Source organism: Aspergillus tanneri (assembly GCF_003426965.1).
Source record: "Aspergillus tanneri strain NIH1004 chromosome Unknown AapTan_6_pilon_pilon_pilon, whole genome shotgun sequence".
Lineage (NCBI taxonomy): Eukaryota > Fungi > Ascomycota > Eurotiomycetes > Eurotiales > Aspergillaceae > Aspergillus > Aspergillus tanneri.
Genome location: NW_022984633.1, coordinates 4,161,897 through 4,185,996, shown reverse-complemented (window position 1 = coordinate 4,185,996; position 24,100 = coordinate 4,161,897). Strand labels below are relative to the sequence as shown.

Sequence of the window (24,100 nt, the reverse complement as noted above, 5' to 3'; positions counted from 1 at the left end):
CATGCATTATCTTCAAAGGGAAGGTCCATATAGAGGGCTAGTATCAAGATTCCGATCTCCCACGTGATAGCAGGATTGAAGTTAGTCCTAATAGATGGACTACCAATAAGATAGGCCTTCGCTAGCTTAAAAATCTCTTTATTCCTACTACTACTAGCCGTACGACTGGAAGATATCGCCTTCTTTGTTTTAGACGGCCATGGTAGCCATCTTACGCCTCAATTCGATCAAATATACAGCGAGAATAATATTATTCCTATCTATATGCCTGCGCATTCTTCCAACAATCCCCAGCCTTTAGATGTAGGCTGTTTTCGGTCTCTAAAAGGCGCGTACGGCGATTTAGTAAAGCAGAAAATACATCTAGGAATCAGCTATATCGATAGGCTTAATTTTCTAAAGATCTTTCCACAGGCTCGCCAAAGTGCTTTTATAGCAGAAAACATCCAGAATAGTTTTTCAGGAACTTGCCTAGTTCCATTCGAACCAGATAGGGTGCTTAGCAAGTTAGATATCTAACTAAAGACCCCTACACTAGGCAGTCGATCAACCGATTCAGCGCTAAAACGCCTTATACGACTAGGCAGCTGGAGAAGCAAGTATCTGCAGCAAAAAAGCTGCTCAGGGAACGCGCTCAAAGCCCTTTTCCTTTGCTAGAAGCGCGATTGGACAAGATTATTAAAGGTCATAAATTAACTCTTAATAAGCTTATCCTTTCTCGTGAAGAAATCCGCAAATATCGCGTTGATAATAAATGGCAAGGTCAAAAACGCAGAAATTCTGCTAGACAGCTAGCTATTGCAGAAGGTTTATCGCTTCAGGAGGGCTCAGAGCGATTCCAGCGCGAGAATCAGGTTGATGAAAGCCAAGATGCGTTGCCTATAGAGCCTGCGCTTTCTGCATTTGGGTCACGCGTACGAGACCCCCTCCCCCGGCAGTGTTCTAATTGTCATATTCGGGGACATACTAGGCTTAGATGTCCTAATCCACTTAGTAATTAGTTTTTAATCAGAAATGCAAGTATTTGGTTGATAAAGACTCTAGTATTTAGCCCATAGGCAGGAATTAGAGCGCAAGTGGCGGCTCGTTTGTGGTGGCGGCTCGTATGTGAAATACGTTACCCCGCCCATGGGCCCGCCGACGGAAGATGGACGAATTGGGTTAGTGTACGAGGTTAGTATACGAGGTTAGTGTACGAGGTATCAACTTCCGGACGACTAGAAGTATATGTAGAAAAAGGGAAAACTTGACTGTAAATACCGTATACTCCCATGCTAGGAAGTAGAACCATTACTTTCATCAGTATATAATCGTCAATATGGTCCGCTCACTGCCCATCGTGGCTCTTGCCCTTTTCTCAGCTACCGCTTCTCTGGCTTGTGTTGGCTCTTCTGACAAAGCTGCCGACAACGTGCTGCCGGACACAAGCGACGGGGCCGCCGCTATCACTCATCGCCTCACCGATGCACCACTCGAGTGTCGTTGTGGGATGTCGCAGTTTCTAACCTTGCCTCATGCAAACATCACGCCGCCTGAGGAAGCCAAGCACTGTGCTCGCTACAGTAAGTTATTCTCCTCATCCCAGGAACAAATGAAGGATATTCTGCTGACGCAAGAAATCTTGCCTGCATAGAACTGATTGACGCTCGTGGCACGGCCGAACCGCAGGGAGTTTCAACCATGTTCTATCCCATGATCCAGAACATCCTGGCCAATATGACCGGTGGTGTCAGCCTTCCCGTGGAATACCCAGCTGGACCAGATCAGAATACAACCAGCGGAGAGGATTTTGTTATTGACAACATAACTGAGGGGCTACTCTCCTGCCCGGACCAGAAATACGCCCTGTTTGGCTATTCTCAAGGCGCAACATTGATGCTTAATGTGCTCGCCGAACTCAGTCCTTCAGCTCTGAGGTCGGTCACGTCAGTCATTCTTGTTGGAAACCCATACCGCATTCCAGGCAAGATGTCCAATGTGGATGGTGCTGCTCAGCCCGACAAAAGAGTCTCTGTGGGCATGTTTGCAGAGCCTGCCCTCGCTAGTAATAGCACTATCCCTCAGCTCTCAACAGAAGTGGATAGGAGTGGCAAAGTGCTTGATTATTGTCTCGAGGTGTGCATCAGATATCCTTCTCGGCAGGTACCCTTATTATCATTAGCTGACGGGTCCCTTTTTTTTTTCTTGATATAGGGTGATCTTGTTTGCGCGCCTAACCCTGCGTGCTCTTGTCAGATTGCTGCCGGTCACCTTTCTTATGGATTGGTTGACACTGTTCAGGAGACTGCTTTTGGGCACGTGGTTAAGCAATTTCGGAGTGTTCTTAACTGAAGACTCCATTTCTTGGGAACACCTGACCCAGGCGTCCTACTACATGAGGGCAGAGGCTGTGCTGCCCGTGAGACATTATACTGCCACTTTGGGGGAATTTCTCGATAGCTGCTTCGTCTCTCATGGCCATGAGAACAAGAATATGGGTCGCTGAGTGGAGATTGCTTATTGTATATTAGATTTTCTTTCTTTCCCCTTGCCACCATGGGGGACGACCTCAGATGTTGAGGATGTAGTTACAGTATTCTTGTACAATGTTTGGCACTTCGTATAATATACGTTATATCTCAGTGCGATAATAATAACATGTACAAGATTGAGAATTTGTCAGACAACCCCCCAGTGCATGATCTCTCAGGAGACCTATAGTGAGATATTCCAGCATACTTTATAGAAAACCTCACCAGTAACGCATTCTAGTGGTAAAAGCTAGCCAAGATGCCTGAATTACTAATAAACTCATGTTGAGGTGCGGTTCTAGCAGATCTACTGTACATTCATGCTCTTCACCCTCAAGTTTTGCATGTCAGAGATTCCCTTGTGCACTACTGGTCATAGACAGAACGGCTTTCTGGCAGGTAAGCAAAAGAGAGAGAAAAACACCCTAGATAAACATCTCATACATGCTCACGCACTCGAGTCAAGAAGTCAGGTCCCAAGATATCTTGCATCGCCCAAAGCATCAAATGCTTCCATTCCTCACCGAGAATGAACCACAAGGCACGAGCAGCTCGAGCGCCCCTGTCCCCAACACACCAGTGATGCCTCAGTCGATGCAAGACAACACAATAGTAACTCAAGATGACGAGTGCTAGCGGGTCATACTCGTGCAGCAAAGTAACATACAAGGACGGCAGCCTAATCGCAATTCTAGTGACGGCAGCGACCGCGTCGAACCCGCCTGATACTTCAGCGAGGCTATCCTGTATGCAATCAATGGCCTTGAGGTAGCTTGGGCGTGCATCCTCCGCACCAATGAAAGAGACTGAGTCGCGTAGTTCTTCAAAAGACAGCCAAGCATCATCCGTGAGCCTCTGCTCTGAGCCATCCCACTGGAATAATTGCTTGAACATGCTGTTTTGCAGATACCCAGCGGCACTAGTGGAGATTTGGTGTAGACCGTGTGCAAAGACAATTATCTGGTAGAGATCGTCCACGGCGACGCGGGGTTCAGGAGAATCGGGTGCTTGCGGGAAAGCAAGAGAATACACGATAAGAATACTGGCATACGCGAATATCGCCACGGAGTTGGACTCTCTGATGTTATCAATCAATGATCGAAAGGTGATCAATGCTTGGTTCTGGTGGGTTACAGCAGCGCCTATATATGTTGGCTTTGAGTCCATGTGCTTTGTCTGCGCGAGATGGATGGCAGCGAGCGCTAATATCCCATGCATCAGGAATGGTTCCGTAAGGGCTTTCTGAGGGACGCAGGACTGCCAGATAGACTGGGCGTGCGGGTTTCGGCAGAATATTCGATATGTGGTATCTTTCCAGTAATTTACGAGCTCCAGATCAAGGAGATTCAAAGATGTGGGGACGGGAGCGGTAGCATATAAACTGGTACATCTCGTAGGGAGTAATAGGTTGCTGCTTTCTGTTGAGACTGGCACAGTCGCTTGGAGGCTCGCCGCACTGCTTATTGTTGACTGCTGACGAAACGGAGCACCATGTGCCCGTTGATATGGAATAGCCGGGGTGTATATGCATTGCCTGCTCCTTCTTAAGCAGTTGGAGCATGTTGGTCGTATTTCATCACACTATGGGAGATCAGTATGATCCTCTACGGCAAAGTCGTCTAATTATCAAGATGAAACGATGTCAACGGGCTTGTATTATCGTTAAACATACCTTTACCCGCCTTTGTTTGCAGTCTATACAGCCATGGTACGACTTGCGATGTGCTCTCCGTGACGGCATTGAGTGTTGGGGAGCCCAGATAAACCAGCAGGAGTGTGGTATGTCACAACTCCAGCCACGGTTTATGGACAGAACGATGAGTTGGTCTCCCAGTTAGATAGACAGGAAAAAACCCCAAAGCCTGAACGGGGATGTATTTGCCCAGACAAGCGTTCGATGTACTCCGTACGGACAGCAGGAAGTTCGAAAATTGATTGGAGGTATGGCAAGCCATTACCGCCACTCCGCAACAGGACAAAATTAGTGCGGTGCACCAAATGTTTCTGGTGGTATATAATTCCCTGAATCATACACGTAATAATACGAATGGGGTAACAAAAAGTGCACAGCCACAATGTGACCGACTGTATTAGTGCATCTCCTTTACATAGTTATCTGAATCAATCAATGTAATTGAGTTACACATCGTTATATACCATTTTACTGCCTAATACGGGCCTAAATTAACATAGAGAAGCTTAGCCTGTCCGGATATGCGATGCGCATGCAAGCCAATACTCCACCTCTGCATTCATGGGGTGTCTGGTTGATCAAAACTAGCTAAACTACATGGGATTTTCCATCCATATTGAAATGGAATATGAGACGATACAGTGACAGGATATTGATTAAAGAAGTCTTTTGTCGTTAGAAGCTATTCCTACTATTCGATTATGCACTCCACATAACTCTCGCCTTTACGCAGCCCTCGGAGGACTTACCCATATCCTACATCTTACTGCGTAGATTAATATTGGTCTGAGTACAATCGAATTATCCAAGGCTGTATTTATCCGCAAGCTGTCCTCAATACAGCTCATAGTCAGGCGAGAACATCAATGACCTCGATGAAGACCGTAGGTAGGATATACCAGGGCAACGTGATCCTATCAGCTTAGTTGCAGGATGATGGAGAGATTAAAAATAGAAACTAATGGCCCTGTCTACCTGCTACAGTTCAGAGTTCATTCGCAAACAATCGCATGACTATGTTACATGTACATGAATAGTGGGAATGAAATCACTTAATGAAAGTGCGCCCGCTTAGTTGGAATAGACACGGCTGATTCACTATCTTCATCACGGTATGAAGAGAAAACAAGTTTTCCACCCTTTGTACGCCGGTCCAAGTAACAGGGAGTTCCGCTTTTGATATGGAATAGATTAGCAGCAAAACTAAATGGAATGCAATCTATTGCCTTCCAGTATCTTGTTAAATCAGTACCCCTTATATCCCATGGCAAGAGGAACTCCAAGCCTGCGAAGTTGAGACGAATAACAAATTCGTCAGAAGACCAGCGTGACTTACTGGACTCCATCAAGTCAAATACCTTCACATCCACAGATTCCCCACGGCTATGGTTGAGGCGAAAGGGTATTCCCTTTTCATCCAACGGCCACAGTTCGTCGTGGGGATACTGCCTGAAGATATATTCTTGTCCCATGATATCTATAAACTCGCAGAGCATATTTTCGAGAGTGAGGCGATATTGCTATAACCCATAATTCTAGTCGAGCAGAATCACGGCCCCTTTTTGCATAATATGCATCTGGATCTAGAATCCATTGACTCAATAATCTGGAATCAGGCCCCAGAAGCAGTATCTGGCACTTGTCACGGATCTAAGGATCGAAGGCCCGCATTGTGGGATCTATGTCTCTCAATGGGTGAAGAAATCGCTGCCAAAACCATGCCATGTGTCGGATGCGAACAGCTGCGAGAAGTGCGCCCACATCGGATGCCGATAGAGTAGCCAATAGAGAGCAGAATATTTCGTAATATCCCTCATGCACTAAAATTTCCTGGAGCCGCTGGATCGATGAAAACACAACCTTTTTTGCTGGCCTCGGGCATTGAATTGAAACTGACAGCGACATCTTCGGAAGACCTGTAAACTCATAAGTTGTTATGTTAGCAGACAATGCAGGATAAACAGAAAGAATAAGTACTCACAGACTCCAACTGGCTTATAAAAATTTGAACAGTATGAGAGCACCGACGAAACGAGGTTGGGAGAAAGAAACAATGGCATGTCCGGCCGAAGGGTAGGGATGTTTTTATAATACATTGCCAGTAAAGAATTATTGACTGTTGTCGTTCTTAGCAGTCTTTTGTGGCAATTACTTCTATGATTTACTTGCTCCTGGGGTAGCCTGGAATCCTAAGAGTCCTGGCCTTGCTCCTAAGATGGCCTAGTCTGTTTGTAAGACCTACAAACACGCACCTCGGATAAAGGATAATCTCTGGAGTGGACTGGACCTTCATGGGATCTATGTTAACCCCACTCTCTTCGTAGCGAATGGTATCTATAGTTTATTGTTTATTTTGTAACATTTTGATTTCCATTACAGAATGCGTTAGTCGAGAATTGCAAAAAGGGCAAGATTGCAGGCTATTCAGTGAACAAGAGTATGTCAAGCCAGTATGCTCCATGTAGAGTCATATCAGAACGCCCACCTCGTGATATTGAGGAGCCTGTCTTTTTACTGTACATGGCGAAAAGCGCGACAGACCGTCTACATCAATAGCTACGGATAACCCGAAGGGGTTAGAATCTAGAACGGGGACCACTCAGAGATGAGTGCAACCTTGGTCACCTGCTTAACCCAGGCACCACTGCCTACATCCAATAAACTAGTTCGCCAACTCCACGGCAAACTGGAAGTGGGACTGTTTTTAATCCCAAAAGGGATAGTTACTGGAAAATGTGTTGACATAACCCACGACATGAAATTATGGGGAGTGTCGTCATAACCATAGATCGACTAACGCACCAGCGTTTACCTCTGGTAGCAGTGACGTCGACCATAGCGCACATCAAGAAGAAACTAGTAGATCTACATGTAACCCTTGGGCACTTTGATCTAGTATGTGTAGTTCAACGTATCAAGTCATTCTGATTTGTCCAATGGTGACTGTGGCTGTGTTTGGCTCACTGCTCGACTGTCTTGTCCTAATCCATGCGGGTCAAAGCAGTCCTGACGGAATTGAAGCTAGCCAAAACTTGGTGGTGCAAGCAGATGCATGAACGCCAAAGGCATCAGACTATGGAGAAATGTCTCCTCTGGAAGGTGCACGGATTAGAGATTGCTGAATCATCCTTTTGATAGAGGAAATCAACTTATCATGGTCTGTACAGTCTAAATATTTGATACTATAGTTTAGATGGCCTGCCAGCAGGTGCTCATGAAGTAAGAAAGTAAATATGGGCATGTAGAAAAAAAGAAAGAGGCTATTCCACTTGAACTTATGCCTCACTGGTGGGGCAGAAGGAAGATGACCGCAATTCCCCGTCACATTGATGATGCCATCTCCTACTTGAGAGGGTAAAGGGCAACGACGGTGAAAATCATGAGGGAAAAAAATGGAAGCGGGTGAAACTCTAGCGTGGTGCATTTTATTGAGGTTACCTCCCTCAGGCCACTCACCCTTCTGCTCAGCCCCTGCTCAGCCCCTGCTCAGTGATCAGCTCAGAGCGCTCAGGGCGTGCTCAGGTCTACTCAGTGAGCACTAAAACGGAAAGAGAAAGCCCTCGAGCTGTTGAGAAAATCAAGTACGTATGCGCGGCCTAATACTGCTTTGGCTCTACCTAGTTATTTTAGGTATGGCCTGACACAGCGCGGCGGGTCTGTAAAAGGGATGCGTCAGTATACTAGGTAGTGGTCGGGCACCTTCTTGCGCCTTCCTAAATTGGTATACTGTAGGTTACGTGTCAGATTATCTGTACATAGTGTCAATTTAACAACGGAGTGTATCGATGCAATTTGCATAGTCACTGCAAACAACAGCCTCATTACTGACAACGTATGCGACGGTCGCTCTGGTAGATGGTGGTTAGCATAGACATATCAGTCTTCCTGCAGCCCCAATGCAGTCAGCCACACATTCATAGCCAATCAACCAAAAGATAGAGCTACTGATACTCTTGGAAAAGCCTATAATATAGGGTTTCTTCTAACATTTTTTATAATACTATTTACAGTTATATAAGAGGGGGGATATCCTAGCACATCGGTACACAAACATACTATGAAAGAGCTAGCTCACGTTGCCTGGTCCAGTGCCTGTCCCAGACACATCTCGTAGTAGATCCCTCGCAGCTGCAGTAGCTGGTGATGAGTGCCGTGCTCCCGGATACGGCCGTCCACTAGTACGAAGATGCAGTCAGAGTGCTTGATCGTCGACAGACGGTGAGCAATCGCAATCGTCGTCCGGCCTTCTTTAGCCTTATCCAACGCGGCCTGGACAATCTTCTCACTTTCCGTGTCCAATGCCGAGGTGGCTTCGTCCAGGAGGAGCAACCGTGGCCGTCGTATAAGAGCACGCGCAATCGCCAGGCGCTGGCGTTGTCCGCCAGAGAATAGACTTCCCTTTGAGCCACACGCGGTGGACAACCCATCAGGCAAGGAAGATACAAAGTCAAACACGTTCGCTTGTCGACAGGCCTCATAGATCTGATCATCTGTGGCTTCCGTTTCCAGGCCGAGGGCGATGTTGTCGCGAATGGTGCCCTGATAGAGGACCGGCTCCTGTTGTACCAGGGACAGATGGCGTCGGTACGAAGCGAGGTTCATCTGTGAAATGTCTGACCCGTCGAAGCGGATACAGCCAGAGGTGGGATTGTAGTATCGTTCAAGGAGGGAGATCAGGCTGGACTTCCCATGGCCTGAAGGACCAACGAAAGCCACCATTTGGCCAGGCTTGATCTCTACATCCAACTGCTTCAGCACTGGCCGATTCGGTCGTGTCGGATAGCGGAATTCCACATTCTGTAGCGCCATCTGCACTGCGCCACCAGAGGCCGGGGCGTCAGAATCGCCGTCGCGCACATTAGGTATCAGGGACCGAAGCCAGAAAATGTAGTTACAAGCTCCCTGGCCCTTGGTAAAGCTAGTGGTGAACATGAAAAATGATGCCGCTGCCTCTCCGGATAGGATGGCTCCGATAACGACAATGTACAGTCGCGCCGAGGAGTACTCCCCGGTAGATAACAGGCGTCCTCCGTACCAAAAGCTCAGAGCCATGGATAGAAATGACAGGGATTGTGTGAGAGACAACCAGAATGTTGTCCAAATAAATGTCTTTATGGACCGGCGCTCGATCCCGGCTAGCTTCTCAGTATACCGGGCAAGGACCACTGGCTCGATTGCCAGTGATGCCACAGTGCGAATCGCTGAGACGGCCTCCCCGGCCAATGCAGCACTCTGAGAAAATCGATTTGAAACACCTTCTTCCAACATGAACTCGAGGCGGATGCGGAGGTAGCCGCAAAAGACCATAGGAATCAGGGCGCCAGCCAGCACGACCAACCCCAACTTCCATCCAACTGAGATAGCAAGAATAGAGCTGGACAGAATATTAACAATGGCAATGATAATAATACTGACATTAAAGCCCAAGAGCTCCTGAAGGCTGGTGGGCTTGGTGGACAAATGAGACACTAAACCCCCAGTCGTATGTTCCGGTTGATCGTAGAATGTCAAGTCCTGTCGAAGATAGCTCTTGAACATCTGGAGACGGTAAATATACACGATAGACGTTGCTATAACGTTGGTGACCCATCCCAGAGTCGCATAAACGACGAAAATAACAAGGGCAAGCACAAAGAACATGAGGGCGTAGAAATCGCCTTTCTTAACCATCTCGTTTTTGGATTGTTCTTGAAATACATCCAATATTCTGGAAAAGATAAAGGCGAGTACCGGGTATGTTGCTCCTGAGCATTTGTTAGCTGCTGAACTGTAATTGAAGAATGCCGTACACACCTCCCATGACGCAGGCGACGAGTACAATAAAGAAATGAGGCCATAAATCGCGCCTCTCCACAAAGAGGATAAACAAACAGCGTATCAGGCTTTGGCTGCGAGGTGAAGGAGCTTCAATGTCCTGTACAACCCCAGCATCCTTTTCACTAACCGTCTGTACAGAATGGATAGTGGCGATAGGCTCCTCTGCCTGGGGAGCACTGTCACCGGATCTGACACTGCCAAGATCTTGCGCTTTGATCAGTCGGTGATAAGCTCCACCGGCTGCACTGAGCTCATCGTGGGTGCCTTTCTCAACAACCCGACCTTGGGACAAGACAATAATTTGGTCCGCCTTCTTGATTGTGGACAGCTTGTGTGCGATAGTGATAGTCGTGCGGGATGCTGAGACATTGTCCAACGCCTCCTGCACGATCTTCTCGGCTTTCGGATCTAGGGCACTAGTTGCTTCATCGAGAATTAAAACCTTGGGGTCCGATACAATGCTGCGGGCAATAGCAATACGCTGTTTCTGACCCCCAGACAACATGGTGGCCCGCTCTCCAACCTGAGTATCATATTTCTAAGTAGATTCGTTAGGAACGGTGAAGCGCTTGTACGGTCACTAGGACTTACTTCAGGCAGCCCTTCGATGAAGTCATGGGCATAAGCTGCTTTGCATGCGCGCTTGACCCGTTCGAGCTGCTCCTCCCTAGAAGCATTCAAGTATTCTGTTCCTGCAAGACCATAAGCCACATTTTCAAACACTGTTCCGTTGAAGAGCGTTGGTTCCTACGGTTTCAGTTAATGATACAGGCCCATTAGAGGGATGGAGTGCAATAGCATACCTGCTGCACGATTCGGAGATTAGTCCGCAACCACTGGATATTCAGATCCTTGATTTTCCGTCCATCGAGGGTTATAGATCCGCCCAGGGGGTTGTACCATCGTTCCAGCAACCCTGTTACCGTGCTTTTGCCCGATCCGCTGGGACCAACCAACGCAGTAGTCTTGTTGGCGGGAACCTCTAGCGTAAACTTCTCCAGCACCGTTACCTCCGGGCGACTGGGATACGCAAATGACACGTCCGAGAACACGATATTTCCTTCACATGACTTTGGTCGAATGCCGTCGGGCGACAATCCGTCGATGGCGGGTTCGCGATCTATAACGGCCCAGATTTCCTGGGCGGCCGAAGCGGCCTTGGTTACCTGTATAATCTGAGGAGCAATCTGGGTCATCGCCGTGGCAGCCACAATGACAGCGAAAATAACGCTAAGAAAGAAAGCGAGGATCAGCGGACCATATCCATTGATTTCAACACAAGGTGGGCCTATACGTAACGACAGTTCCGGCCTCCGTAATCTCTCCTCTCGCATACATGCGAACGCCCTGCCAGAAAGCAAGTCCATACCCCGCATAAACACAGAAAAATTCAGCCGAGTAGAGAATTGCCATGTTTAATGACTGGGACAACCCCATACGCTTCGATTCAGCAGCCATACTCTCGTACTTGGCAGTCAATTTGGCAAAAGCGGAAAAGGCATGGACTGTCTTCATACTTGCCAAAATCTCCTCGGCTAACGACCCAGCTTCAGCATCGACACGGAGGATTTTATTCTCCTGTTTAACGAGAAGATCGGCACACACCGACGTGACCACCATTATAACAGGCACAATGCAGATTGTGATCAAGGTTAATTTCCACTGCACCGTGAAGGCCACGATGAAGGCTGCCACAAAGGTCGCCGTCCCTTGGATGGCAAAGCCAAGTTTCTCCGAAATCCCTTGATTAACTAGGTTGGTGTTCGTGGTGACCTGCACGACGGGGGAACCACCCTCGTTGGAATCAAAATAAGCAATATCCTGTTGAAGAAGGCGAGTAAGGAAGGCAATTCGCAACGCTTTCGTAGTCCGAAGAGATGAGATCGATAGTGACAGCTGCGAAGGACCGGCCCGAGTTAATACATAATACTTAAGGTACTCATGTTGATTACATACCGTCCAGATATATACCAGGCCAAACTTGCCTATAAAGAGATAGACGAAATAAAGACTACTTTTGTGTTAACCTACCAGCAGTGCATCTGTCCTATTGGGTCACCTACGTGAATTTGTTTAGCTTGGACTGAAATTTTGAGGAAGAATCAGCTCCCATCGAGTGATCATTGAATATGGTGATCATCTTGCCCAGGACCAGGTCCATCAGGGGCAACGCACTGCCTGCGCCGATGGTGCCAATCAAGGCCATGATGTTGAGAAACCAACCGAAGCTGTCGGTATAGGCGAAGACCCTCAGATAGCTCTTCAGCCCTCCATCCTTCTGAGAGGCCTCTGGCTCCTTGGGCTTCACGTGAAGCTCTTTCGACCTCTCCGGCATGGATGCCAAAGAACCTTGTGTGCTTGGCAAGGATTTCTCTTCAGCCACCATTGCGGTGATTTGTGATGGATGGATGGCATGAGTTGAATATACTTGACTACACAGCGGCCAAACTATGAGTGCCTATCCTATATATACTAGTGGTCATTTGGAAAGACATTTCTGAGAATACGAGAAAGCCAAGGCTTGGTGAGAACAAATTCGTTTTTGGTTCCAGACTTCGGGATCCGCGGGCCCCGTATCAATCACCCCCGCGGGTGCCCGGTGCAGAGTGATCCTCTTTAGATACATTGCAGACCTCGTCCTTTTTAACATCCTCCTTCCTACACTCTTTCGAGACGCCTCAACGAGGAGGGTCCGGCGCGCCCTTACAGACCCTTTTTATACTGCAGTGTGGTTAAACACCTAGGTGGCTACTACAACTGCTAGGGCATCTTTTAACCCCTAAAACCCCGTATGCCCCTTGGTATGCTCCTTGGCATGTGCCTTGCAACAGGCACCACCGCCTCGGCTTAATGTAATCTAGACAGATCTGGAAGATCAAGGGTTCCTTCAAACACTGCGATATTTTCCCTGCGCGGTAGAGTATACTATATGACTATACTTTGTCTTTAGTCTCTTCTAGACGAAGCAGCCTGGGAGACTGGAGCCAGGCACTTTCGAAACTGTCCTTTACGGCTATGCTTTATTTCTAGACGCCTCATTTATAAACTCTCTCTGTGATACGCACTTCGTCCCAACTTGAAGCAACACTTTCAAGACACCAATTCCGCAACACGCCCCAGTGATATTGCGTCTTATCCCTATAGCCGAGTGCTTCTTCGTGCTATACCCACCAGCGAAGCGCCTGTAGAAAGGCAAGGTATAATACAGAAGGTGTGGTTATCACTGTTTCCGGGTAGTTCCCCACTATTCCGCATTGCCCTAGCTTAAGCAGTTGTCTGCCTAAACAGCCTTCTGCCTAGTTAAGCAGCCTTCTGCCTAAGCAACCTTCTGCCTAAGCAACCTTCCGCCTAAGCAACCTTCTTTTCGAAAATTGATGTATTTACAGGTAACCAAATGCCAATGTGACCTGCTGGGTCATTTTGGCTCTTTAACCATTGGCGACTTTGGAAGAGGGGAGCTGTAATAGAGTATAATGCATCTCTCTCTCTCTCTCTCTCTCTCTCTCTCTCTCTCTCTCTCTCTCTCTCTCTCTATCTCTATATACATATATCGCAAGAGTCATTTCGGAGTTATCCTCACAAATTCCAAACATCCGACGGTTGATGCCTGGTAGGGACCATGCTTCATACCCGGCTTTCGATACGCGTAAGCGCCCATTCCCCATTCACGGTTAAGCGTAAGATCGCGCAACCCCCCTTGAAGGAAACACACCTCCTCCACATACGAATGGGTGATCGGCTCCGTCTGCGCAGATTTCTGGCCGGGTTCAAACCATTGGAGAACCGATTTGTGATCTGAATCCTTGTCGCCGTTGAGAAGGAGCTCCCAGATGCCAGGCGCGATCGAATACCACGGCTGAGCACTGGGGGAGTTGGCAGGGGTCCCGACCGGTGGGGGCAGGGGGAAGTCGGAGAATTCTCGCTGTTGGAACGTCATTTTGGTTGGGTAGTAGAAAGCTAGTAATGCAAAGAATGAAGAGAGCAAATAGACGATAATGAGGATATCTCTGGAGTTTTGGCCAGCAGGATTCAAGTATCTGATAGGAGACAGTCCTTTGTCCCTCACCATGACTCAACTCACTTTTCTACGTTTTGATTGGCCCCCGCTGGCAGGTTTGTCAGCCACCGTATCGGAGCTTTTCGGCTTATCTTATCGATCACAGCCCTTAGTTAATGCCTTATTGCTCAGGCCTTCACAGTGTCGCTCACCTCTCCTTTAACCTTTCTAAATTATCATGTCTACGACCCTAACCGGTAGTCCCATTCATGCCCTTACCTTCGACCTTATGGGCAGTTGCACCGACTGGAAGACGTCAATCTGTACAGCACTAGCTCGTTCCAAGCCACTCAACTCGCTCTTGGGGGAGGATATTTCTCAATTTTGCGGCGAACTGGCGGGCGGGGTTTTTTGAAGAGATTCATATTCACTTTCGATCTGGAGCCGGCTCGGAGGATATAGATGCGATACACAAATGTGTTCTAGATTGATTATTACAATGATGTGGGATAAAGGACCAGCAAGTGGATGAAACGAGCGCAACTGTCTAGTTCGAAATTCTAGATTGTCCGAACAATGATTCGATAAAGACGTCCACTTCGCTGCGAACCACGCCCATATCCTCGTCGGGGTGTTCAGTGTCACGGTGAATATATACTGTCTTCATGCCACTGCGATCGTAGTTAAATTGAGGATCTCCACCCAGAAACGCAGAGAAGCCTACATCTGCTGCGCAGCTCGGAGATCATAGGCATGCGCAGTGACCATGACCGCAATTTCCGGGGACACCTGCAGGAGATCAAGTGCTTTTCTGTAGATTGTGGGATCAGGCTGCGAGTGAGCGGTTAGTCTCCAGGCATAGATCCTAGTAAGAAGGTGTGACACTTTAGTCAAACCCAAGAGCTGCGACGACAATAGTAATATGAAACGGTAGACCGGATGATTGTATGACATCAAGCTGGAGTCGTAGTGCCATTGGCCAGGACAACACTATGCGGTCAGACGGGATATCGCTGAATAGGAACAGAGACGGGGACACCATGAACTTCTCCTTCAGACGAGATATAGCTTCCACCGCATCAGGCCAGTCTGTGGGACATCCCTAATCAGCTAACAGAAACCATCCGTCTTAACATCGTTCTCATCATCTACCTACTTGCGAGTGCCAAATTGCCAGGCTGGCCGATCTTCTTATCTGAAGTCGACTAGATTTCGACAAGCGGAATGTCATCGTGAAAATTGGTGCTTGTTGTAATACTCTATGCTACTTGCAAGATGAAGCGATTTCGGCACGATCACTGTAATTCAGGGAAAGGGGTACAGAGGAACACTATATCAGCTACACGCACGTAGCCTACTAACGACCATATTTGATAGTATCTATCTTGCCTTGATTACTACCTGATAAACGCACACGCATCTTCTAGGAATAGGGGCATGCCCTCAAGGGAAAGACCTCGCAAGGTGCCACAGTGCTAGGCGTGATATGTTTCGGCCGCCTCCTGGCCTGTATAAATCCAAGCACAACACCAAGACTCTTTGCATGAAAGTTACACACTTCTATAGCTATTCAAATCATTTGAGACGCATTCCTCACATGAAGAACGGTTCATAATATTCTCTATATGATTGTTCATGTGGAGGTCACCCAGCGTGTCTTTAAACTAGGGAATGTACATACCCCTACTACAAGTGGGATGACTGGTATATTGAGTCTCCTTGGGCTATCAGTATTAGCTCCCTGGAAGTTCGCCATATTTAACACCATAAATAGGCACGTCAGATCATCGTCGCACAGACATGGTTAAGTAATATATATTTTAGCCACCCGAAACAGAATGAGTGCCAACTAAACCAGGACAGCTTCTTTATCATGTGGTGTTGGTACACAGCAAAATACCCACATATAGTGACATTCCAGGGCCAAATTTCAACATTGCAGTATTGAGTCCCGAGATTATGATCTGAGTGTGACTATTGGCAGCACGTGGATATCAGTCGGGGAGTTGTCATGTGTTGTTCAAACAGCTGGATAAACATCTCGAATAGAAATTGTTCTGGAGGAGTCAGGTGTCAATAACCTAATGGGATCTGAATTCCTGGGTGAATATCTGTAATTAGAAAAGAGCACAGATGTTCCGTAAACGTCTCTTGTTGATCATCAGACTCACAGGTTGGCAATTGCCATGACATGTATATCCAAGCCAGCAAAACAAATTCAGCCATCTGGCTGCAACAGGTCTTGTGATATCGTTGCAGTGCATAACACAGGCTACTCAAAACGACCCTCTTGGATATGAAATACTCTGTGTCTGGTAGAACCACTGTTGTACCTGTTTGACAGAGCCATATGCGTTTACGCTCCATCATCAACCCCACGAAACCAACACATATACCGTCGATGCCCAAGGAGGTTCCTAATGTCTAGCAGAAATCTCTCGGCGTTGCGACGTTCGAGCGACTTTCCTTGATGCTTCACAGTCATTGAGATTAGTCCGGCCAACTCGCATCATTCAGAGAATCTTCAAAAGTCCGGGGAAACCAGACCAGTTCCACATACAATCGGGTAGCAAACATGACAACTCAATGACTTGCTTTACTTTGCACTGGGATGTGAATAACGATGGATGGGCGCCCGCAGTGAGGGGATCCCAGCAGTGGACTGCCTCAGGCCATGGGGGGCCAGTCACGGCGTCCCACGTGTCGCGCGTTTTCGTCGATTCTCGTCACGGTCGCATCGGTAGGTACTGAGTATATCATGCCAGACTCCTCCTCCAGTTCGTGACCCGCGCATTGGGCTTCGGTATGTTTTCCTCTCTGAGTCGACAGCGAAAATAGACGTTCCCTATTGTCAATTAATGCTACTATCTCGCCCATGGACCAATCCCACCTCTAACTAGTTTCCTTTGTCGATGGCTATGGAAACTGATATTACCGATGGGCCAGCGGCTCCAGGTCCTAAGAGCAAACTCGATGTGGCATTATTCTTAGCGGCAAGTAAAGGCTACGATTCAATTGTACAATTACTTCTCTCGACTCCCGGCGTAGACCTTGACTGCAGAGACGAAGACGGCCGAAGTGCGTTATCCTGGGCTGCGGAGGAGGGCCATGAAAAGGTTGTGAAGCTTCTTCTCGACAATGGCGTTGACCCCAACGCCAGGGACACGAAACTCGGCTACACGCCGCTATCATGGGCCGTGAAGAACGACCACGAGAATGTGGTTGTGCCGCTGCTTGGATGCGGGGGGGTCGATACCAATATTGCAGATTCAACTGGACAGACGCCGCTGTGCTTGGCAGTAGGGAAGGGAAATCCAACGATGGTGCTTCTTCTGCTAAAGGCGAATGCCGATCCGACCGTCAAGGACATCAATGGACGCACGCCACTGGTGTGGGCTGCCGAGAAGGGCCAAGAAGAGGTGCTTCTGTTGCTCATTAGCTCGGGGAAAGTGGGTGTCAATGACGCAGACGATGCCGGGTGTACGCCCCTATGGTGGGCCGCACGCAGTGGAAGCTTGGCCATTGTGCGCCTGTTAGTTCGACATGGGGCGGATATGAACGCGCAGCCAGCCGTCAGCGCAGAGGACGGTATGAAAAAGCCGCATGGCACGGCCCTATACCAGGCGGGTCGAAAGGGACATGTGGATGTGGTGAAGTATCTCATCAAAAAGGGAGCTGATATTAATGCACCATCAGGGGAGATGGGGCTGCCGCTGTTACTGGCACTGGTTATGTATGATCGAAGCAAACACCGCATGAAGATGTTGCAGCTCTTACTGCAAAAAGGAGCTGATGTTAATGGGAAGGACATTTTCGGGCACACGAGTCTCCATGTCGCCGTGAAGGAGGGAGATATAGCACTGGCAACTGCATTTCTAAAAATGGGAGCCCAGGTGGATGCTGCCGCCAAGGATGGGACAACACCGTTGCACCTCGCTGTCAAGATGGGAAACGACCGGATCGTGGAACTTCTACTAGCTAACAGCGCCGACGTGGAGGCGCAGGACGAGTCGGGCGACACCCCACTCCATCTGGCGGCGGCGGCAGGAGACCGGAATCTGGTTGCGTTACTGCTAGACAGCGCAACCGACATCAACGTGACGAACCACTCGGGGGAAACGCCGCTGCACAAAGCAGCGGAGCATGGCCACCGCAAGATAGTAGACTTTTTGACCCGCAAGGAAGCCGACGTCAATGCGCCGGATGATTACGGCCAGACGCCATTGCACAAGGCCGTGTGCTCCAAAAGCCATGTGATGCGGTTCCTGGTGAACAAGAACAGTGATATCTTCGCACGAGATATGTTTGGACAGACGGTGTTGCATATGGCTGCAGCTGCCGGGTTACGAAACGATGTCCATTTTTTGCTCGGCCATGGGGCAGCCGCAGACGTCAAGGATGATAACGGACAGACGGCGCGAGACCTAGCTACCAAGGCAGGAGCCACGGATGTCGAGCAGTTGCTGGATGAGATGACCCTGGTGTCGGCGGAGGCGCCGGCGGAGTGACACATTAAGTGTATATATAATGTACATGTACATTGAATCATAGCGCTGGCGTAGACAAGTTTATGAAGAATGATACACTTAGTCCACACGGATATGCTGCGCTTCGCGGTACACAGTGCTCCATCCCACCAGCTTCCAGCATCCGCCTACTATTCACCCAAAGAAGGTTTACGGAATAGTTATATTGCTCCTTCTTGAGAAATAGGTCCAGTGGAGTTCTCCAGAGTTCTCGAAAGTGCTACTGGGGATCAATATACTACTTGTACACCGAATGGCCGAAGAATTTACTCCGGATACGAAGACTACGATAGCTTGGTCAAGCCAATTCGATATCAGGGCGAGCTACGGTAACAGGGTGATAACGAAAATATCTCACGACGTGTTCTATTAGTTGGAGAGATAGTTCCAGGACAATCCTAGATATATCCTGTTGTGCCTCTACAGTCTACATTCTGTTGAATCTCAGAGGAATTTACCAATAGGTGCTAGGAAACGAGAGTGTCCAATAGAGAATGAGAGAAAGAGACCACGCAGCTGAGTATATAGGAATAAACAGGTCGACTACATTCTACGTTCTACCGAATATGCATATAATTTCAACTTCAGAGATTTCATTGCTACGACTAACTAACCTCAATAGACCAAAATTTTTCCCCCTCGAATGCCCCATACAACTAAAATCAAACAGAGGGCGAGAAAAGAAAAGAAAGCCAGAGAGAATGAGAAAATAACGATTCCGAGGACCAAGCTCAACACGATCGATAGACAAAAGCCTATTCTTCAGGAGAAACTGTTTCTGATCTTCATCTTCATCCTCATCCTTCGTGGAGGCAATGACAAAGGCTCAGAAGCTCATGCAGGTAATTATTGAAGTCGAAGGAGCAAAGTGGACACGTTCTTTGAAGAAAGGTCCTACATCGAAGGTTTGGATAGAAGTGGCATTGCATTCGGAGATGCCTATTAATCGAGGTCCAGACGATATGAGAGGACAGGATGCCGAAGGAATACTGACGAGATGTTAATGGGGTTATTAGGACGACTTGGCTCTGTTTATACTTTAGCCCTGATATAATATTTTTTGGTTGTTTTAAAAAAATACTTAACTAAACAAAAACCAAAATTAATCAAGGTGAAAAGGGAAAAAGAAAGGAAAAAAAAAGGAAAAAAAGATCGAGAGCCCCAGAGGTCATTAAACACAAGCTGGATAAACAAAGGCCCCTGCTGTAGGGTAACCTATTCTTTTTATTCTCATCCTCTGTATCCTCATTCTTTATGTCCTCATCCTTTGCATACTTACCCTTCCCACCCTCACGTTTTGGGGTAATTAATAGTCCTAGCTACTCAAACATGTACTCATCCACCGCCATTATGCCCACATCTTCGTAGGTAAAGTCTATCTGGAATGTATGGCAAGAAGTATCTGAGGATCTAAGGGAGTCTGGCCCTAAGATATTATACATATAAAGCTCGAGGATCTGTGGGATCGCGATAACGACATCCTAAACACAATCCTTGTTGACGTATGCTGGGATGTTCTATTACCATTTCAGTTTCTTCTTGTGGTGCTTCTGGGAAATACGGGCTGTTCGCATAGCAAAATGTTTCTCCATTTTTTCGTTTTTTTCATTCCTTTTTCTGGCTTTTCTTTCTTTGTTTTATTGGCTGTCAGTCGGTTTAGCATATAGTGAATGGGAATAGATGAATAGAAGAGTGGATGAGATGTTCGTGGGATATTGGCAGGATTATTGTGGTCGCGAACGGGAGAATCAGTTACTAACATGAAAATCTTCGAGTATGGAGACATCAACTGTATCAAGAGGACATCGACTTGGATATCTCCTGGAATAGAACGAGGAATAGTCTATTTTCCGCCACTATCATGAATTCTACGCCATAACAAGAACAAAGAGCTTCTTTGTGCAATGAATACACTCTACTCGATTATATCGCATAAGACGTATGCCATAAAGTCATACATCTATCTATACCCATGGAATGAAATACTACAATCTATGCTCTCATATTCGCACGGATCTTCTCGACATCATCCGAGGAAAACCCCAAATCCGCGAGATAGCCCTGAACACTACCAAAGTCGCGTTCAACTGACTCCAAGAAGGCAGTGATAGCACCAGGACGAAAACTGGAGAGTCCCAGGATCCCAGCGGCCGCGGACTCGCCGACATCGCCCTTGAGAATACCCAGGAGAACGGCCCGAACAGGCTCAACTCCTACGCGACTAAGCATATAGTCAAGCGTAATCTCCTCGTCGGATGCGTCCACAAGTCGGAGAATCAACGCCGCCAGGACGCCAGTCCGGTCTCTCCCGGCTGGGATCGTCAGCCATCCTATTGCATATCACACATACCAATAGAAAGAGAGAGGGAGGAGGGAGGGGGGGGAGAGTCTATAAATATAAGAGTAAGAAATGCTAATAGATAACCCACCAGTACAGTGAAACAAAACAGCCTTCTGCGGACAGTCACGAATATGCTCAAAAACTTTTCGAAACTGGGGTCCGGAAATGTCCAGGATGTGACGATACATCTGGACGAACGGCGCGGGAGTCTGGTCCGTTGCAAATGCCTGCATATCGACCTGGCCAGGGTCCGCAGAGTAGGGAGTCCAGACCGTATCCACTCCGGGGATGTCCGGACTAGGCGACTTGGTTCGCTCGGAGGGATTCCGTAGATCAAAAATGGTGGTGATGCCAAGTGCATTGACTAGAGTTGACTTCCCTTCGTCGGTGATGCCGCTCAATGCGCCCGAGCGGTAAATGTAACCTCTGCGAAGAGTGGGGCGGATGGCCGCACAGATATCGCGCACATTGAACAGGCCAGATACTGTGGCAAAGGGTGGCTGGGATGTAATTTGTGCTACGACATCGGCCGGCAGATGCGTCTGGATGTCGGTGGTTAGAAGGGTCTGAAGATCGTAGGTGAGAGTCATATTGAATGGTAATGCCGTTGTCATAGTGGAGAAGGATGAGAGCGGGTTGCCTGGGAAGGCTGTATTTATACTGTGGTTTGGTAGTAACTGGGGCTCGTATTCGCCCTGCGGTATATATAAATAGTACGAGAGAACATCCCCGAGCAGCTCCCCGGAGTCCATCGGATTGAATACTATCTCCAGAGCTCCAGTTCCACCTGTGCATCTGTCATCTGAGACCTGATCAATCAGAGCTACCACAGTCATCTGCAGTACGTATTCCCCCACTCTCCAAATGCAGCAGCAATTCGACGTCTTTGTGCGCTGGCGACCTCTATCAGTCAGCGAGCCCAGGGCGATCACCCATATCACTGAAAAACACCCTGCTGCCCATTCCATTTCCATCTCCAGCGACCGGCCCTGGAACAGCGAGCCCGCATTCAGGGAGATTTTCTCCCCGGAGAGCACCAACGCGACCGTCTTCCAGCGGGTTGTTTCGCCAGTCCTGCCCCGCGTTCTGGCGGGACAAACCTGCAATTTCTTCGCCTACGGACACTCCGGGAGCGGGAAATCGCATACCGTGATCGGGTATGAATTCAACCATACAGACGAATTTGGACTATGTCTGGCATCCGCACGGGTTCTCTTCGAGGAGCTGGACCGGTTAAACAGCACGGATGGCACGCAGGAAGGACGACTCGGGCTCGGACTCCGACTATACGAACTCCGCAAGAACATCGCCTTCGATCTACTAAATGAACACTGCAAATGTCATGTACGCGAAGGCTACGATGGTCGCACACATATCCGCGGGGAGACGGAGATGCTGGAAGACGGGAAGGTGCGGGTGCGTCCGATTCTGACGCAAGCGTGCTGGTCATTCGACGAGCTACGAGAGTATCTACTTGCGGGGCTGGCGCGTCGCGCGACGGGGACGTCGACGGTGCATGATTTGAGTTCTCGGACGCACGCCGTGCTGGAGCTGGAGATTGTGACGCAGGCCTTATTGGATGCAAGGGAGGCGGTGGTGGAGAGACAGTCGGAATTGGTTCCCGTTGCGAAGCGAGCGACTGATATCTATCTGGAGGAGAATATCATGGGATATATCCAGAGCAGCGATGGGAAATATGCCCCGAACCCGGACTACCGGATTGATCAGACGCGGATCGACGAAGCCGAGGCGAAGAAGGCCGAGTTTGAAGCCTACGTCCAGCAAGCGGAGGACCACGTCACGACGGTGTCCAAGGAATGTCCCCATGCGTGTCTGGGGGGAAAATTCGTCTTCGTCGATCTCGCCGGGTCTGAATATTACCACGACAAGACCAAGACGGCGGAGACCCGTCCGAAGCAGACACCGCAAGAGCAGCAGGAGGGACGGCAGATCAATACCGATCTGCTGGCGTTGAAGGAGGTGATTCGGGCACGCGCGTTGAAGCAGGCACGCGTACCGTTTCGGTCGTCGCCCTTGACGATGGTGATGCGCGAGCATTTCCAGCCCGCGGGGACGGATAGCTACTCGGCCATGATTTTGACAGCGTCGCCGTCGACGACGCAGTTATCCGCGACGGTGAATACGTTGAAGTACGGGAATTTGGTGGGTGCGGCAGGGAAGAAGACCAAGTCTGTACGGTGAGCGGGCAGTCTTACACCGAATATGAACGAGGAAGATGGATAAAGTTGGGCATATCAATCTAGCATTAATGATGTACATACATATATTACCATAAGATATCAATCATCATAATCATATATCTCTAACCATATAAGCAACAAAAAAACATAATCCCGTAAATCCAAGACTAACTCCATCCGACCAACCAGCCAACATACCCGCCAACCGTCTCATGGTGCTATTGCGAGTCGATTTCCAAAACTCCAAAGCTTGGGCTAAGAGACAATCCCGATCCGCTGCTCGAGATATACACGTCCTCAGGACCTGGATCGACCATGCATAATACTCGGCATAGTAATCGCTCGAAGGTTGAAGCTGGTGGACGAGAGAAAAGCCCTCCGTGACTAGGGCCGGGATTCCATCCGCTTTTGTGCCACATGCGAGGGAGATCATTTGCTCGAGGAGGCTCCTCGATACGACGAGATAGAGTCGGAGACTGAGGAGGTCTGGTTGGGGAACGGGATATAGGGGCTGTGGTATAGAGGGGTCGGACGATCCGACATGCGCATGGAGACTTTTTGTTCTAACTGGGTGACGGTTTCTTGCAATTCATAGCATCGAGAGAGATCCACTCCATCCAGAGAACATTGATACATGAGTGCGATTTCACGAATGCAGACGAAGAGTTTCAGAGAGACGCTGAGAACTGGAGAACGGGAATGATAGAAGACCTCGTCGTGGCATTGATCCTGGAGACAGCTTTCCGCCAATGACAATGCCAGTTCGATGGCCATGGGTCGCGTAGTCGGTTTCTGGAACGGGATACTCATCGAAGCATGGAAGGTAAAGGCTTCGAGAATAACGCGGTCCACCACAATCTCCGTGGTCGAGCGGTTAGTGGGTCTACTGCGCTGGAACCGAACTTGGATTAGTTGTGGGATCACGAGAAGATGAGCATCGACGCCTCGAGAGGTACGGCTTGGACCGCTGTGTCCGAAAACAGTTCCCAGATTAACAGACGTAATACACGGCATT

General features: G+C 48.5%; 9 protein-coding genes across 9 annotated transcripts; 3 read left to right on the top strand and 6 right to left on the bottom strand.

Annotated features, from left to right (window-relative positions):
- Window positions 1-1,318: 1,318 nt before the first annotated feature.
- ATNIH1004_009367 (uncharacterized protein) lies at window positions 1,319-2,331 on the top strand (the record flags this gene model as incomplete). Its single annotated transcript, XM_033573959.1, has 3 exons — window positions 1,319-1,562; window positions 1,634-2,115; window positions 2,236-2,331. 3 exons carry the CDS (start codon window positions 1,319-1,321, stop codon window positions 2,329-2,331), a joined length of 822 nt encoding a protein of 273 aa, XP_033424511.1.
- Window positions 2,332-2,948: 617 nt separating this feature from the next.
- On the bottom strand, window positions 2,949-3,677 carry ATNIH1004_009366 (uncharacterized protein; the record flags this gene model as incomplete). The annotated part of the gene is made up of 1 exon (XM_033573958.1): window positions 2,949-3,677. The coding sequence occupies one exon, from the start codon at window positions 3,675-3,677 to the stop codon at window positions 2,949-2,951; it is 729 nt and encodes a 242-aa protein (XP_033424510.1).
- A 4,597-nt stretch (window positions 3,678-8,274) lies between these two features.
- On the bottom strand, window positions 8,275-12,355 carry ATNIH1004_009365 (ABC transporter ATP-binding protein; the record flags this gene model as incomplete). The annotated part of the gene is made up of 7 exons (XM_033573957.1): window positions 8,275-9,947; window positions 9,997-10,558; window positions 10,612-10,767; window positions 10,824-11,250; window positions 11,315-11,916; window positions 11,977-12,031; window positions 12,084-12,355. 7 exons carry the CDS (start codon window positions 12,353-12,355, stop codon window positions 8,275-8,277), a joined length of 3,747 nt encoding a protein of 1,248 aa, XP_033424509.1.
- A 1,224-nt stretch (window positions 12,356-13,579) lies between these two features.
- Window positions 13,580-13,957, bottom strand: ATNIH1004_009364 (uncharacterized protein; the record flags this gene model as incomplete). The annotated part of the gene is made up of 1 exon (XM_033573956.1): window positions 13,580-13,957. One exon carries the CDS (start codon window positions 13,955-13,957, stop codon window positions 13,580-13,582), a length of 378 nt encoding a protein of 125 aa, XP_033424508.1.
- A 607-nt stretch (window positions 13,958-14,564) lies between these two features.
- ATNIH1004_009363 (uncharacterized protein) lies at window positions 14,565-15,385 on the bottom strand (the record flags this gene model as incomplete). Its single annotated transcript, XM_033573955.1, has 5 exons — window positions 14,565-14,688; window positions 14,742-14,828; window positions 14,914-15,106; window positions 15,174-15,212; window positions 15,376-15,385. 5 exons carry the CDS (start codon window positions 15,383-15,385, stop codon window positions 14,565-14,567), a joined length of 453 nt encoding a protein of 150 aa, XP_033424507.1.
- A 1,544-nt stretch (window positions 15,386-16,929) lies between these two features.
- ATNIH1004_009362 (ankyrin repeat domain-containing protein) lies at window positions 16,930-18,525 on the top strand (the record flags this gene model as incomplete). Its single annotated transcript, XM_033573954.1, has 1 exon — window positions 16,930-18,525. The coding sequence occupies one exon, from the start codon at window positions 16,930-16,932 to the stop codon at window positions 18,523-18,525; it is 1,596 nt and encodes a 531-aa protein (XP_033424506.1).
- A 2,010-nt stretch (window positions 18,526-20,535) lies between these two features.
- On the bottom strand, window positions 20,536-21,498 carry ptyA (putative tyrosine/serine protein phosphatase; the record flags this gene model as incomplete). The annotated part of the gene is made up of 2 exons (XM_033573953.1): window positions 20,536-20,855; window positions 20,973-21,498. 2 exons carry the CDS (start codon window positions 21,496-21,498, stop codon window positions 20,536-20,538), a joined length of 846 nt encoding a protein of 281 aa, XP_033424505.1.
- A 250-nt stretch (window positions 21,499-21,748) lies between these two features.
- On the top strand, window positions 21,749-23,086 carry ATNIH1004_009360 (kinesin family protein; the record flags this gene model as incomplete). The annotated part of the gene is made up of 1 exon (XM_033573952.1): window positions 21,749-23,086. One exon carries the CDS (start codon window positions 21,749-21,751, stop codon window positions 23,084-23,086), a length of 1,338 nt encoding a protein of 445 aa, XP_033424504.1.
- A 428-nt stretch (window positions 23,087-23,514) lies between these two features.
- On the bottom strand, window positions 23,515-24,099 carry ATNIH1004_009359 (uncharacterized protein; the record flags this gene model as incomplete). Its single annotated transcript, XM_033573951.1, has 1 exon — window positions 23,515-24,099. The coding sequence occupies one exon, from the start codon at window positions 24,097-24,099 to the stop codon at window positions 23,515-23,517; it is 585 nt and encodes a 194-aa protein (XP_033424503.1).
- Window position 24,100: the final 1 nt, after the last annotated feature.